Here is a 16139-nt window from a genome sequence, read left to right as displayed (position 1 = left end):
CCTACTGCATTATACACTGAGTGGGTATTTACAGTCCTACTGCATGCATTATACACTGAGTGGGTATTTACAGTCCTACTGCAGGCATTATACACTGAGTGGGTATTTACAGTCCTACTGCAGGCATTATACACTGAGTGGGTATTTACAGTCCTACTGCATGCATTATACACTGAGTGGGTATTTACAGTCCTACTGCATTATACACTGAGTGGGTATTTACAGTCCTACTGCATGCATTATACACTGAGTGGGTATTTACAGTCCTACTGCATGCATTATACACTGAGTGGGTATTTACAGTCCTACTGCAGGCATTATACACTGAGTGGGTATTTACAGTCCTACTGCATGCATTATACACTGAGTGGGTATTTACAGTCCTACTGCAGGCATTATACACTGAGTGGGTATTTACAGTCCTACTGCAGGCATTATACACTGAGTGGGTATTTACAGTCCTACTGCAGGCATTATACACTGAGTGGGTATTTACAGTCCTACTGCATGCATTATACACTGAGTGGGTATTTACAGTCCTACTGCATGCATTATACACTGAGTGGGTATTTACAGTCCTACTGCATGCATTATACACTGAGTGGGTATTTACAGTCCTACTGCATGCATTATACACTGAGTGGGTATTTACAGTCCTACTGCATGCATTATACACTGAGTGGGTATTTACAGTCCTACTGCATTATACACTGAGTGGGTATTTACAGTCCTACTGCATGCATTATACACTGAGTGGGTATTTACAGTCCTACTGCAGGCATTATACACTGAGTGGGTATTTACAGTCCTACTGCAGGCATTATACACTGAGTGGGTATTTACAGTCCTACTGCAGGCATTATACACTGAGTGGGTATTTACAGTCCTACTGCATTATACACTGAGTGGGTATTTACAGTCCTACTGCATGCATTATACACTGAGTGGGTATTTACAGTCCTACTGCATTATACACTGAGTGGGTATTTACAGTCCTACTGCATGCATTATACACTGAGTGGGTATTTACAGTCCTACTGCATTATACACTGAGTGGGTATTTACAGTGGGCAAATTAAACACTGCAGGAGTACAGTGCTGCACATACATTCATTCTGATCTTTGATAAACACATTTTAATTGATTGTTAACCCCTTATTGGCAGATGCGACCAGCACGTTACATCTCCCTTAACAGACAGATGTGACCTGCGCGTTACATCTCCCTGCACGTTACATCTCCCTTAACAGACAGATGCGACCAGCACGTTACATCTCCCTTAACAGACAGATGTGACCTGCACGTTACATCTCCCTTAACAGACGGATGTGACCTGCGCGTTACATCTCCCTGCACGTTACATCTCCCTTAACAGACAGATGTGACCTGCACGTTACATCTCCCTTAACAGACAGATGTGACCTGCGCGTTACATCTCCCTGAACACACGGATGTGACGCCAGCGTTGTATTTGATCATATGACCATTTCTAATGACAGATGACCGTTGAAATGCATTGTGATTCCTACACCTATCTGGTGCCTTAGTCCCTAATGGTTTAAGGCAGCATTTTAATAAGCGGGGGACAGAACGTGTACTTCTTCATTGTGAGGATGGGGGGCTGTCGTTTTAGCAGAAGAGCACACAGACCCATAGACCTGTGCGTGGAGAATAGCTGCTAGCGTGACCTAAGCCAGTGAGCAGGGTCAGAAGACGCCCACGCTGGGCGATGGCGTGATTGAAGATCTGGAGACGTGGACCGTAAGATGCACGCACGGCAGACACACGCCCGGCGAGGGTGGTGTGGGAATCTCGGCCAAACGGGAAAAAAACATCAATAGCGATTCCTGGAGGATTGTGGGATTAACGGGGACTGGCCGTGGTGGATACAGGATTACCGGGGGAATCTCTGGATTTCTGCAGGGAGCGTGTGATTGGCCGAACTGAGTAAACCGCGCCGGGCACGTGCAGACGCATCGTCTCGCTCTCAAACCGGTGCCGGGTCCGTCATGTGACCACAGCAGCTACTTATCCGCCCAACTGCCCCGGGACGGGGCGAGTCCGTCTGTCCCATAGACAGAGGAACCCAAAACTCGCTGGCAGCCAAATCTGTCAAATCAGAGTTTGCATGCGAAGAGACGGATAATCTCGACGGAAAAAGAAAGGGATTGGAAACAGTGGTCGAATACAGATTACGCGTTATGTAAGGAACAGAGGCTGGCCTTCAGCGCGTTCGAACCCGGTAATGCAATCGGGCTTTCCCCGCGGGCTGGTTCTCTCACGGTGCGCGGCGCAGCAGTGTGAGAAGGGGGCGGGTCTCATCGGCTCATTACTAATGCAGGAGGCCGGCACCTGCTCTGAGCTGAGCGTGCGGACGCCACCGGGAACTCAAAATGGACGCTTGAGGAAACTTCAGGTCCCTCTGGACATTTTTTTGGGTGAACTACATTTGTTTCAGCAATAAGGAAAGAACCCATTCTCCCTCTCAGTTGGCCCCCAGGAACCATTACCATTGAACAAAAATATTTAAAAAAATAATTAATTAATCATTTAGTATCGACCAGCAGTATCGATTTTCTATGAAGAGAGTGCCCCCCTCCCTCCCCACCAACCGAACCCTCGGATCCACTCGATGGACAACTGCGTGTGCGTGAGGTTTACAAGAACACACAGGCCCAGTACAGCCTGGAGAGAGAGCAGAACTGCCCTGCTTCATTAAACGTCAATGGCAGACAGCCATCTGTGTATGTGTGTGTGTGTGTGTGTGTGTGTGTGTGTGCAGAAGAGTTCAGTGTTAGTCCTGCAGCCAGTGTGTCCGGAGAACAGCACCTCTGTGAGAACAATTACAACTTTCTAATAACGAATTACGTTATCGTACCCAAGCCCGATCTAAACATGGATCCAGGCAGTCAGTCAGAACATTTATTGATTTATTTCTAGTGTAGCACCTTGGGTAAATCACCACTTAGGTGATAGACTAATAATTAAATGTACTATAAATTGTAAGTGAGACTTCATATTGCCAGGCTAGGCTGAGTGATTATCAGCTTGTTTTATTCTCCATTGTCTGTAAATCTTTGGTGAATACTATCTGTAGCATAGCTGTGTAGTATAACAGTAAACAAGACTCCACATTTGTCTTTTCAAAGTTGGATTTAAATAATTAGTTATGTTTCATTGCTCAACATTTTTCATTAGCTGTGGCAGCGTAGCACGGTGGCTTGGGAAATGAGCTTGTAGCTTGGAGGATGCGGGTTTGACTGGCAGCTGGCCCTGCTATCGTACTCTGAATATCTTCAGTGAGTCTGCAGCTGGATACAGGGCTCACGTGAAGGAATGTGGCATGGCTGGGGACAGTCTAAATGCTGAAATGCCGTTGTAAGAGTCGGCCCTGTTCTCCACTATGTGAGACGGTGTGGTGGACACGTTGCTGAGGAGTGTGTGAGTGACAGCGCATGAATGGTGCGCCTCCTCTCAGCGTCTCCTGCGCCTCCTCTCTCCCCCTGCAGGCGGTGCGGCTCTCCTACTGGGCCCTCCTCAGAGACTCCACGTTCTACATCCTCTCCGTGGCTGCACTCATCACGGTGAGCGCGACCTCCCTACAGAGGCTGTGACCTCTGACCTCCATCTCCCCCCTAACCCTCCTCTTCTCTCCCCCTCTCTTTCTCCCTCTCCTCCCTAACCCTCTAACCCTCCTCTTCTCTTCCCCTCTCTTTCTCCCTCTCCCCCCTAACCCTCTAACCCTCCTCTTCTCTCCCCCTCTCTTTCTCCCTCTCCCCCTCTAACCCTCTAGCCCTCCTCTCCTCTTCTATCCCTCTAACTCTCCTCTCCGCCTCTCCAACTCCCGCTCCCCCTCTAATTCTCTAACTCTCCTCTCCCCCTCTCTTCCTCTGCTCCTCCATCCTCTTCTGCTCCTCTCTCCTCTCCCCCCATCCTCCTCACTGTTCACTGAGGCCCCAGTGTGTCTCTTGCACCAGACGGCATATGGGGCTCAGGGCTGATGATGTGGGATCAGCTTTGCCCGCAGCTCAGAAAGGCTGTGGTTAGACTGCAGTCAGGGAACGCCTGATCTGGGAGCAGCTTTGCCTGCAGCTCAGAAAGGCTGTGGTTAGACTGCAGTCAGGGAACACCTGATCCCAGATCAGTACTTTTTGATCAGATGCATTAGCATGGGCCCATAACCAGAAATTAGAGGCTTGCTTCAGTCACAAGGGTCACAGTAGAAGCAGGCAGATTTTTCATCCCTGCATTTTAATAAATTTTCCCCCGCATTTAATCCTGTTCAGTTTCCAGTGTGTTTCTTAATTAAGGAAGTAAAAAGGTCTCAGTTCCAAAAAATCACAACAGGTGGTGAGAAAGGAATGCAGGAAACAGTTGAAAGCCGTACATTTGCACAAATAAAAGAGACTCAGATTCAGAGATGGAATCCGAATGTAATGGCAAGGCCTGTTTCTGGAACCGACACCTAAAGTCTCTGTAGGTTCCACAGTGGTGTTATCACTGCTGTGAAGTTACTTGCGGTCAACCATTTCCAGCCAGCAAATAGCCAAGGTTCATTAGGCAAGACCAGCTCTGGCTGGCATTTCATTTTAAACTGCCACTGTATTAGTTACACAGGAATGAGTTAAATATTAGAGAGCAGCTGGCTGTAGGCACACAGTGCTCCTCAGACAGTTCTGTTCAGAGTGGGCGGTCCTGTAGTCTGTAAACCTGTTTCTGTGTCAGAATATAGCTGGGCATTTAACATGGCCTTATGACCCCAGCTGCCTAATGGGCACTTATTGTACTAGCCCTCAAAAACCCCAGAAACACTGCTTTTTCTCAGGACTTTCTCTTCCAGTGATTGGTCCAGTGTTTGTGCAGATTGTAGCTCTATTAATTCTATCATCATAATTCTCTCATACACTGTCTTCCTCTTTTATCCCCCCGTTCTCTCTTTCTCTCTCTCTCTCTCTCATTTCAGTGTTCATTTTTCAGTATTATTGGTGTGATAAACAAGACAACATTTCCATTGCAGTCACACATTTAAATGAATACATCAAAGCATGAAAGTACCATTGCAACACACTGAAGACCGTAGTGAATATTGTGCACAGCATGTTTCTTTTTAAAAATGCACTGGTTAATAAGACATGTAAAAGTAAACTATATTAGTGGCTTTTTATGCTGTTTCTTTGTTCTGAAAAAGCTGTGTGTATGTGTATGTGTGTGTGTGTGTGTGTGTGTGTGCGTGTGTACACTATTATGATATGCGTATACTATGCTATTAATAGGGATGCTTCCTGTAGTGTATCATGTGTCAGCAAATTATTAACCACAATTCTCTGTTTTTCTGCAGTTCATCTATGATGAGAAAGTCTCCTGGTGAGCAGTCTTTACTGTTTTGCTATGCTGGTGTGTGGTTATATGAAACTGTAACAAATATATGTTTTTGCTTTAACAAATGAAGTATCAGAAATGGCAAACTGCATCTGATGCATGTGGGACTGAGGATTACTATTAGAACATTTTGATATGCTATATGCTTGATATCACTAGTGATGGTTATTATTTAGTTATGTAAATAAGTTGTTGTAGTCCTCTGGTTAAACATAATGCACGTCTGTCATTGCAGGTGGGAGTCTCTTGTCTTGATTCTGATGTACCTGGTTTACATTCTCATAATGAAGTAAGTGTGCGCGTGTTTGTGTGTGCAGACATGGTTCTCAATGTTTGTATTTGTATGTCTGTGTGAGGAAAAAAACGATGTTTGCCAAGTCACATAATGATGTTTTCTCAATTCCTGTGTCGCGTGAAAGGATCAATGGCCCCATGCATCGCTACTTTGAGAGCCGAAAGAAGAGCTCGATGAATCTGACCAACGGCACCATGAGTAACACTGATCTGGATGAGAACTGCGACGCCACCATGGTGCTGCTCAAGAAAGGTATGGCCTGATCAGGGCAGGGGGTCGCACTGTTTCAACAACGTGTGTGTGTGTGTGTGTGTCCACTGTGTGTGTGTGGAAACTCATACAAGCGGGCGCAGACACACAAAAACAAAGCCTGTATTTGCTGGCGGCCATTTTGTTCTTCTTTCTGGAGGTGAGGAAGACTCATCTTCAAGTAGCAAGTCGTGAGATACAGATCCATAGGAAACTGGCCCAACCCCTGCCTTAAAGTAGAATAAAATCTTGTTTAAAGACAATGAAATGAGGTCCGTTTGGGTTTCTCCCACAAAGCACAGATGACCTTCACCAGGCCTGATGAGGTCAGAGTTACTGCACTCATGACAAATACATCTCAGGTGTACATGCCGGGGGCTGTTCAAGTTCTTGCAGTCATCCCAACTTGTGGACAGAACAAGAGCAAAGAGGAGGAACAGTCTTATTGTTTCACTTTGTGCTTGTTTGGGCTTGTGTATATGGTGTATGTGCATGTACATGTGCCTGTGTGTCTGTGTTTGCAGGCATGTTTACTATACAGTGTATCTAGGTCATGTAAGTCAGGTTCTAATTCCCATGTGTGTGTTTGTATTTGTGTGTGCGCACACACGCGTACATGTTTGCCTGTTACACATTACAAACGGGCCCCTGGAGAACCTCCTGAGGGTGGGGGGGAAGAGTGGGGGAGCCCCTGCGGAGGCATAGGGGTAGAACACTATGTAGTGCCGCAGTGCATTATGGGTAGGAAACTAGGCTTGCATCTCCAAGGCTGCGGACTTGAGGTTGTACCCTTGAGAAAGGTGCTTAACTTGCATAGCTTCAGTACATATTCAAAATGGACTATGTGTAAAAGAATGTATGTTGTGTGATGTGAGATTGTACATTCTCTAGATGAGAGCATCTGCTCAATGCTTGTTTTTATTATTTGGCATGTGTGTGTATGTATATATATGTATATGTGTGTAAAACATCTGAACCTCTTGACCATGTCTGCATGTTTTTATGTATTCAGTTGCTGCCACATGATATTTGCATGAACAAGCTGGTGTACAGGTCTACCTAATAAAGTGATCACTGAGTGTTTATTTAATGATAGTGTATCATATTGCCTAGCTAATTCAGTGCTGAAGTAATTTGGTGCATTGAAATGATTTACTCACTATAAGATAACTGTTGAAAATCTATATATTGGGGAGACTGTGTGGCACTGCCAGCAGGAGAGACAACATTCAACCGAAATATCAATAACCCCCATGCAGTCAGACCTGCAGTTCCACTCTATATCATCTTTAGTATTGCTATCTCTTCTGTCTATAAGCCTGTCTGATTTCATACAGTCTGAATAAAGAGGAGTGAAAACATGAAGTAGACAGACTGTCTGTATGTCCTTTATATTTTATACCTCTACATTTCCAACTAAAATCCAATTATTAAAAATAATTGCAACACTTACCAGTACTTACCAATGACATCAGGTCTTCTTATGTTGCTGTGGTAACTGGAATGTGGCATAAGTAATGCAAATGAACTAAATGTTAAGTATATTCATTATATTAACTGGGAAAAGGTTATTGAAGTGTAATTAATTCAGTTAGTTTTTTTTTTGAAGTGGTTTCCTTGAATATTGAAACAAAGAAGCACTTTTATTTGCCTCGGTTGGTTTGTGTTCCCCATTGCAGGGTTGCCTCCTGAAACTTCTGCCGTGAATTAATTTAATGCAATGCAGGATACGTGAACTTCACTCTATATGATAAACTCCAGCGTGTGGCCTGATAGTTGCACTAGTTTGTAGATTAAATCTCAGTGCACTGCAATACACTGCCCTGTAACAGTGATTTTGGTGTGTTCTATAGGACTTATGCTAACGGCACGATCTGACTGTTAAAATGTACGTAGGTGGACTAGCTACAAATATAATCAGTCTACATTGAAACTTTCATCTCGGTATGAATTGACCGTGCCTGTATTATCATTTTTCTACTTAAGCAGAAAGCATTTATACATGGCACAGATGTTAGCTGCTGCCATAATTTGGGTGAAATATCTTATTTGGATTCACACCTTCTGGCACTGCTCTCGGCAAAGTGCATGGTAATACGAGGCAGCCTGCAGTGTTAGAGACAACTGCTGTGGCACAGCTGAACCTATCCACGAGAGCGCTAACGGGCTTAGCTGAGTTCAGAGAAGCTGCCAGAGAAACTGCAGACTGTAATATGGAAACTGTCGCTATACAGTGTTTTTTTAAATACAAATTTGTTCTTTTTTTCCTCATTAGTGTGTCAGAAAATAGTACATTTGAGATTTCCAAACATGAATTTTCTAAGACACTTAGTGTGACTTAATTGCAATTTTTGTATTTCATTAAATAAATTAACGTAGTAAGTAATAGACCACTTTTCAGCTACAAACCTGATCGAGACTGTCTGAGACTACCTGGAGAGCCAGAAACAAGTAAGATAGACATGGTAAAATAAGTTAAGTAACATAATGAAACAGGCAGTTTAGCACCGCCCATGTGAAGAGGTAGTTTGTAGGTTTGTAGGTGTTAAGAGTTTGCTAAGCAGTTGGGAGTTGTCTAAGCCATGTAAGTTCTGTCATTGTTGTATTAGTGGGGGTGTTAATATCCCATGAACACCTGCTTTCCTCCCGCCGCCTCCTCAGCCACGTTCCACCGCAAGCCGTCCGTGCTGATGGTGGACGAGCTGCTGTCGGCCTACCCCCACCAGCTGTCCTTCTCCGAGGCCGGCATGCGCATCATGATCACCAGCCACTTCTCCCCTCGAACCCGCCTCACCATGGCCTCCCGCATGATCATCACCGAGGTACCGCCTCGCCCCCCCCCCCAGCCCGGGGGCTCCTAATCCCAGCCTGGGGACCCCTCCTCTGTGTGCTGGTGTTGTTCCTGGTGTAGGTGCAACCCCTGATCTGTCAACTGTTGTTAATTGGATACTTTTAATATCCTATGAAGGATGGTTTAATATCCTCTCATGGCCATTTTGTCAGACATAACCCTGTGTGTTGTGAATTTTGGCTACCAGCTAATGCTTCCATATGCAATATGGAAACAAGTATTTAAGAAACGGGTCACCTTTTTTCATTGGTGGAATTATATAGACCGACTTTACAGTTAGCAAAGTGAGTGGGGTGCTAGCTGCTGAAATTGTGGACACCTGGTCACTGAACCATTGGAAAATGCAAATGCCTTGAGCACCTGCATTGCATTAACAAGCGTAAGAGAACTTACATTTTCAACACCCTTAACTGATTGAGGGATTTGCTGCAACAAAACCCAGCATCTTAAACTGTACAGACACTAGCAGCCGTATACAAAATATTTGCACTTACGACTTATTTTGGGAACAGCAGAACTACCTATTTTTATTCCATGGGGTGCAAATATTTTTGCCATCAATTGTAATTCATACTGGTGTATCTTACTGCCACCTGTAATGAATATACCAGAACCAGGTCCCATTTATTTGTCAAATAGTGAGGAAGGTGCATTTTACCTTGGATCCCATTAGCAGTGTGTGCTTTTAGAGTCGGTGTTAAGTAGTGAAATGGGACGGTAGTTAATCACAGTAAAGACACTGACTGTGGACCAGGGGGGGCCACGGGCATCGACGGTGTGTGTGTGTGCGTGGCTCCACAGAGACAGCGTCTGATTAACTGCAAGTCCTTCATCAACGGGGACCCCGAGGTGACGGTGCGCATCCCCAGCCGGAGGGCCCTGGAGAACGGGATGAGCGCGGCCGAGAGGGGCCTCAACCGGCCCCGGGGCCGCCGCACGGAGGACGACGGCTGGGGCATCATCGCCGGGAACGAGACGGAGAACGAGGACGAGAACAACGACAACGACAAGGAGGAAGAGGAGGAGGAAGAGAGGGGGGGACCCTTTGTGCCCTTCCGCGCCCCAGGTACGTCGCCGTGAGGCTGATTTCAGCTGTGACCTCACTGGATAGGCTATCATTTCGTAACGCTTCATTTCACACCCCATTAGTTACCTAGTATTTACTTGCTTAATTATTAGGTAGCTACTTTGATTTCAGTGGTAAGTACTATGAAAAACAGTCAGTAAGTAGCATGTGTAAGTACAGCCTGTTTCATAGTACTTACTTCTGAAATCAGAATAGTTACCTAAGAAGTACCTGGTATTTACCCAGTATGTACTGTAATTCTTTATATGACAGGTTGACATGGCAACTGCTCATCTCAAAACCAGGCTTTAGAAGTGTTGTGGAAGTGTATGTTTAAAAATGCACTATTTGAAAACGTCTTCTGCTGGTTTCTGGAATAATACACACAACACAAATCTGCACTGCGTTAACTTAGCAATCACTTACCACTACTAACAATACCCCATAAAAAAAGCAATTATGATGTATTTGCTATACAAAGTTTACTGTACTATATATACGGATGAAATATAAACACAATAATGGCTCTGTTAAAGGGCACCATGGAACATATAATAAAACCACTGGTTTACCTTCACAAATATAATTTAACTGGCAAATCAAATTGGAGCTTGAAATCAATTTTATGTTTACCAGAAAAGGTCAGCAGCATATAAAAATGTGTTTGTTGCCGTTTATTTTCTACTAAAAAACAGGTATGCTTTAGTAGTGAGTGACATCTGTAAGAAGTGCATGGATTCAGTGCTCAAGCCATCATCAAGGTCACCTATAAACAAATCTCAAAGGAAAGCCTTTAGCTTCATGTACCAGGCAAGACAATGCGTGTTTCTCAATCGAAAGAACGCAACAGTGTACTATCCATGTGTTCTTGACAAGAACAGTCTTGCAAGAACACAAGGACAGACAACACTCTTATATGCGTTTCAGATGCAATGCCTGCTTGTGATGTGCGCTTGTGCTATCGCTACAAAACAGGCAGGAGCAGCCTTTCCTGCACCTTGTGCGTCTCATTTCTTTGTAAAGCTGCTTTACTGTGGTTTTGGGTATACATTTGGGTATAAATTATAGAGAAACTGTTGACAACTTAAAACATTAAAGTGCACAAAACATCCCTTTCATCTGTGATGCTTTAGCTAGCTAATGCAATTAGTTTGCTTCAGTCACATTGCCCACAACAATATAACTAGTACTTACGAGTCCTTAACGTCACTAACGTTAACTCTACGAGATAGCCAAGTCATATAGATGTTTTTTATCTGGAGGCTACATTGTATGCTTAAAATTTGTGAAGATTCTGCAATTATAATCTATTTATCTTCAAAAGATTTTTGCAACATGTATTTCAGAAATGGTGAAACTAAAAACTTGATTTGTGAGCTTGGATCATCTCATCTGCCATCTCGCAATGAATGCTGGGATATCAGGTCCGTTCTCATTGGGCAAGAATGCATCCGATGCATCAATAAAAGGGGCAGATGAAGAACATTTCACGGCATCTTATCCGTTCGTGTTCTCTTGTGTTCTCAACATCGGAACCATACTTGGGCTGTGAAAGATGACGCTAAAAAAGTCTGCGAGAACATAGGAACGGAAAACAATAGATATTGAGAAACAGCCAATGTAATGGTAAATGGTTAACATTTATTTAGCGCCTTTATCCAAAGCGCTGTACAATTGATGCTTCTCAGGAGCATTTGGGGGTTAGGCGCCTTGCTCAGGGACACTTCCACACACCCAGGGCGGGAATCGAACCGGCAACCCTCTGACTGCAGGATGTCTGCTCTTACCGCCTGAGCCAATGTCGCTCCAACCGAGTTCAACAAGTTAGCGAGAATATAGGAATATAGGAACACAGGACATAAAGCATTCACCTGAGCACTCACAGAGGTGTGTTTGAGTAGGTCAGCAGTCTCGCCCTCTCTGCCTGTGCAGCCGGGGTGTGTAACAAGGTGAAGTGGCTGCTGGCCTGGCCCCTCTGCCTGCTGCTGTACTTCACCGTGCCCGACTGCAGCAGCCCCCGCTGGGAGCGTTGCTTCATGCTCAGCTTCTTCAACTCCACCATGTGGATCGCCGGCCTGTCCTACATCATGGTGTGGATGGTGAGGAGTCCCACTGCGACGCGCCTGCCTCTGCACCCTAACCCTAACCCTGCTCCCTAGCCCCTACCCCTGTGCCCTTACCCTCACCCTTGTACCCTAACCCCCACCCCTTAACCCTAACCCTGCTCCCTAGCCCCTACCCCTGTGCCCTTACCCTCACCCTTGTACCCTAACCCCCACCCCTTAACCCTAACCCTGCTCCCTAACTCTTACCCCTGAGCCCTAACCCTCACCCCTCACCTCTACACCCTAACCCCTACCCCTGTACCCTAACCCTCACCCCTGCACCCTTACTCCCACCCCTGCACCCTAACCCCTACCCCTGTACCCTAACCCCAACACCTCTACACCCTAACCCTGTACCCTAACCCCCACACCTCTACACCCTAACCCCTACCCCTGCTCCCTAACTCTTACTCCTGTGCCCTAACCCTCACCCCTACACCCTTACTCCCACCCCTGCACTCTACCCCTGTACCCTAACCCCTACCCCTGTACCCTAACCCCACACCCCCACACCCTAACCCCTACCCCTGCATCCTAACCCTCGTTTCTGTGTGTTAGGATTAGATAGTTTCTCAGGGTTGTTTTTGTCCCTGCAGGTGACGGTGATCGGCTACACGCTGGCCATCCCTGATGTCATCATGGGCATCACCTTCCTGGCAGCGGGCACCAGCGTCCCCGACTGCATGGCCAGTCTCATCGTGGCACGGCAAGGTGGGCACGCCGGGTCTTCTGGGTCTTCTGCATGCACGCCTTCTGCATTTCTCTTCTTTTAATGATCATTTTTATATCATATTATAACCTGGTAGGCTAACGGAGAAGCCAGTTCTCTTTTACAGCCATGACCTGGGGGATGAAATTGGGTGGGGAATGTTGTTGGCACACGGATGGAAGCAGAGGGAATAGTTTTAAAATTTAGTCCAAAAAATATGTGCAAGAGAAGCAGAATGTGTTCATCTCTGTCCTCATTAAAGGGGTTAGCAAAGTGGACTACAAAAGGTTCTCTATCAGTAGAATAAGGAGACATCTGTAGAAATAAGTTGAATTCCACGCTGACTGAAGATGCTACAGTTTTTTTTGTCCCTTATTAGGGCCACTTGGGAAAGAAAAGTTTGCACTGGCAGTAATGGATCCTTTAAGTAGGAAGAATTTGGTGCGTCTGGTGCTCGAGTTTTTGGAGCTTCATCTGCATTTGTTCAGTCCTCTTGGGAATAAAGTACTAAGTTTCAGTATCCAGTGTTTTTCTGCGTCTCTCCTCTGGTGTCCAGTTATTTTTGGGTTATGGTTGGGGGTTAGGGTTATGGGTTAGGATTCGGGGTAGGGGTAGGGTTTGGCTTAGGGTTCAGGCTTGATTCAGTGTAGGGTGCTCTAGCTCATGGTAAAATGGTGAGGTCAGAAGGGCCGAATGGCCTGTTCTCCTTATTGTGTTTGTTTGATCTTCATCCTCCACTGTGCCCTCTCAGGTATGGGAGACATGGCCGTCTCCAACTCCATCGGGAGCAACGTGTTCGACATCCTGGTGGGACTGGGCCTCCCCTGGGTGATTCAGACCCTGGCCATCGACTACGGCTCCTACGTGAGTGACCACAGCACCCCCTGGTGGGGGCTCACATGTCTGCCACCCTCCCTCACTGCCGCTCAGTGTAAACACACAAGTCCTCTTCTGTCATTCTCAGAAAAAAATATTTAATGTGCCAGAGAGTACTGTTTCAGTGTCCTTTCTCCCAGAACCATCTCCATTTTAGATATATTATTATTTATCGTAGAAACTTTCTGTAAAATGCCCATGGAGGATCCGTAGGCCCTGGTGCGGATTGTTTGAGATGCTACAGGTGCCAACAACCTCCATAATTAGCACACAGAACGAAATGTTCCACTATTGCACACTGTTGCTTAGGCATTATAAGAGGTGGATAACTGTTCAAATAGAACAGAGGAATTTGAGAGCCATCCAAGAGAAATGTGGCTTTAGCGTACACCTGTTACAAAGCACACCCTTTACAAATTGAACGCACATGTAAAATGGAGGAATGCGGCTTGCCTCTCCCTCAAGACAAATATGTCCCCCACTTTTAGAGTGATGTTCTGCCCGGTTCTTGCTTGTGTTTTTTTTTTGTATGAAAGACATGGTTGTGGATAGAAACTGGATATCTTTGAGGGCGGATAAACATACGACCTGCAAAGTCAGGAATTTCTACCAACTTCAACACTCCCATGTTTTTCAGCATTATATTTTCATTTCATTTCCACTGGAAACATTTTCAGATTTGTGTCTTGGTATGAAATGTGCTGTACAAACAAATGATGATTATTGTGCTTGCTTTCTTCTTTTAAAAACAATTAAACATTAAGACACCATGTAGTCCTATCCTCACTATTCTGTTTGAGACCCCAGTCAGTAGCTGTCTGATAGCAGGGAGAATGATAGCTTATTCTCTGGCCATTGGGCACACTTTATTTGTGTCTCTGCTACACAAACACTTGCAGTTCCTGCATACCTGAGATCCCCATTCCCAGTGACACACTTTTTCATATTTTGTTAATCGACTGTGCTGGGTTCATATTTTCATCAAAAAATTTTCGAGAATGTTTTTTACGGAATTTGGATTCGGTTGTGTTTTTATGCTACACCCTGAAGTTACGAAAGAAACGGGGCGTATGAAGTAAATCCTGTTTTCTCTTACCTTTCACAGGTTCATCTGAACAGCAAGGGACTGATCTTTTCTGTGGGGCTTCTCCTGGCCTCCGTATTCCTCACAGTGAGTGCAGCTCAAAATAAGTGCAGATGGCAAACTCCGGCCCCTCTGCTGACCTCTGGTGGTCAAGCTGTGTTACCGTAGCCCTGTGACTCGAACAGCTGAACAGATTATGTGATTAAATATTACCAAAGAGCTTGGCATTACACTATGACTGTTGCTGTTTTACCTCATGATTCATATTTAAAGCATATATTTTTTTAAATGAGTGGAGTAAAAATGTTTACCAAAATTAAGGATGAACATGAAAATAGGTTTTTGCTTATTTCACCATCAATTTGTTTAAGACTGCCCAAAACAGTCCATTAACCCTGATCATCCTGCAGTCTCTCACCTTTTATGTACTTTCTTCTCTTATTTCTCATTCTTTCTTTCTCCCTATCTCTCTTGGTCCCTCTCTGCCCTCTCTCCATCTCTCTCTCTCTCTCTCTCCCTCCCCCCTTCTCTCTCTCAGATCCTGGGTGTGCACTTGAATAAATGGACTCTGGACCGGAAGCTGGGCGTGGTGTGCCTGCTCTTGTATGCCGTGTTCCTCTGCATCTCCGTCCTCATAGAGTTTAACGTCTTCACCTTCGTCAACCTGCCCACGTGTCGCCACGACGACGTGGTCCACTAACTGCGCCCTGCGCCCTGCGCCCTGCGCCCTGCCCACTCCGTCCTTCCCCCCGTGCGTCTCCACTCCTCCGTGCGAATGAGTGCTTTCCCCCTGTCCCTGGTGCAATATGGACAGAGAGCGAGCGACAGAGACAACTACTGCCTGCTGCGATGTGGAACAAAACTAAAATCTTTTTGAATTTTGTATGGTTGAATCAAAACTGGATTGTAATTATCAATAGTATCACTATTATATTTTACAAGGAGATTTATTTTACTAGCTACTAAATGACTAAGACAAAGCTGGACTGATGAGAATGCTATTATTATTATTATTATTATTATTATTACTATTATTACTATTATTATGATTATTACTGTTGTTGTTCTTATGCAAATTATGATTATTAAGGGTATTAACATTACAATTATAGAGAGAGAGAGTGAGAGAGTGAGAGTGAGAATATGGGACCGCCCTGCAGAAACACTGGAGAAACGCTCATCTCCCTGCCTGCTGGTTCTGGGTGAGAGTCAAGAAGTGGACCTGAGTGGGCTCGCTCTCCTTGGTCTGCTGTCCGAGTGGGCTCGGACGATTTTAACACACTTATTTTGGAGTCAGAGGGTGATGGGTCTCCCTCTACATCAGAGACGCATGGAGACACTCTCGGACGGCAGGACTGCACCGTACGCCGGCTCTTTGCTCTGGGGTTTCATTCCTCTATACTTTGTGAATCCTATTTATTAATTTATTGAAGGTTATTTATGTGAATACGATGTATATTTTTTTCCATGAAGAAAAAACAACTAATCTACCCACAGCTGTCCCAAAGAGGAGATCGCCCTGGAT

General features: G+C 45.2%; 1 protein-coding gene across 1 annotated transcript in view; it reads left to right on the top strand.

Moving 5' to 3' along the window:
- The window catches only part of LOC133118328 (sodium/potassium/calcium exchanger 3-like), a 79156-nt gene extending 63415 nt beyond the window's left edge, over nucleotides 1–15741 (top strand). Inside the window, exons 7-17 of the mRNA XM_061228222.1 lie at nucleotides 3510–3584; nucleotides 5339–5364; nucleotides 5615–5668; nucleotides 5799–5926; nucleotides 8585–8745; nucleotides 9576–9840; nucleotides 11773–11939; nucleotides 12542–12656; nucleotides 13406–13518; nucleotides 14636–14701; nucleotides 15153–15741. Coding sequence (XP_061084206.1) covers nucleotides 3510–3584; nucleotides 5339–5364; nucleotides 5615–5668; nucleotides 5799–5926; nucleotides 8585–8745; nucleotides 9576–9840; nucleotides 11773–11939; nucleotides 12542–12656; nucleotides 13406–13518; nucleotides 14636–14701; nucleotides 15153–15314 — 1332 coding nt within the window. The 3' untranslated portion in view covers nucleotides 15315–15741. The remainder of the gene's footprint in view (nucleotides 1–3509; nucleotides 3585–5338; nucleotides 5365–5614; nucleotides 5669–5798; nucleotides 5927–8584; nucleotides 8746–9575; nucleotides 9841–11772; nucleotides 11940–12541; nucleotides 12657–13405; nucleotides 13519–14635; nucleotides 14702–15152) is intronic.
- The last annotated feature ends 398 nt before the right edge of the window (nucleotides 15742–16139 follow it).

The sequence above is a fragment of the Conger conger genome, chromosome 18 (assembly GCF_963514075.1).
Source record: "Conger conger chromosome 18, fConCon1.1, whole genome shotgun sequence".
In the NCBI taxonomy this organism is placed as follows: domain Eukaryota; kingdom Metazoa; phylum Chordata; class Actinopteri; order Anguilliformes; family Congridae; genus Conger; species Conger conger.
The sequence above is the reverse complement of the archived record's forward strand: the minus strand, read 5'-3'. Positions and strand labels throughout refer to the sequence as shown.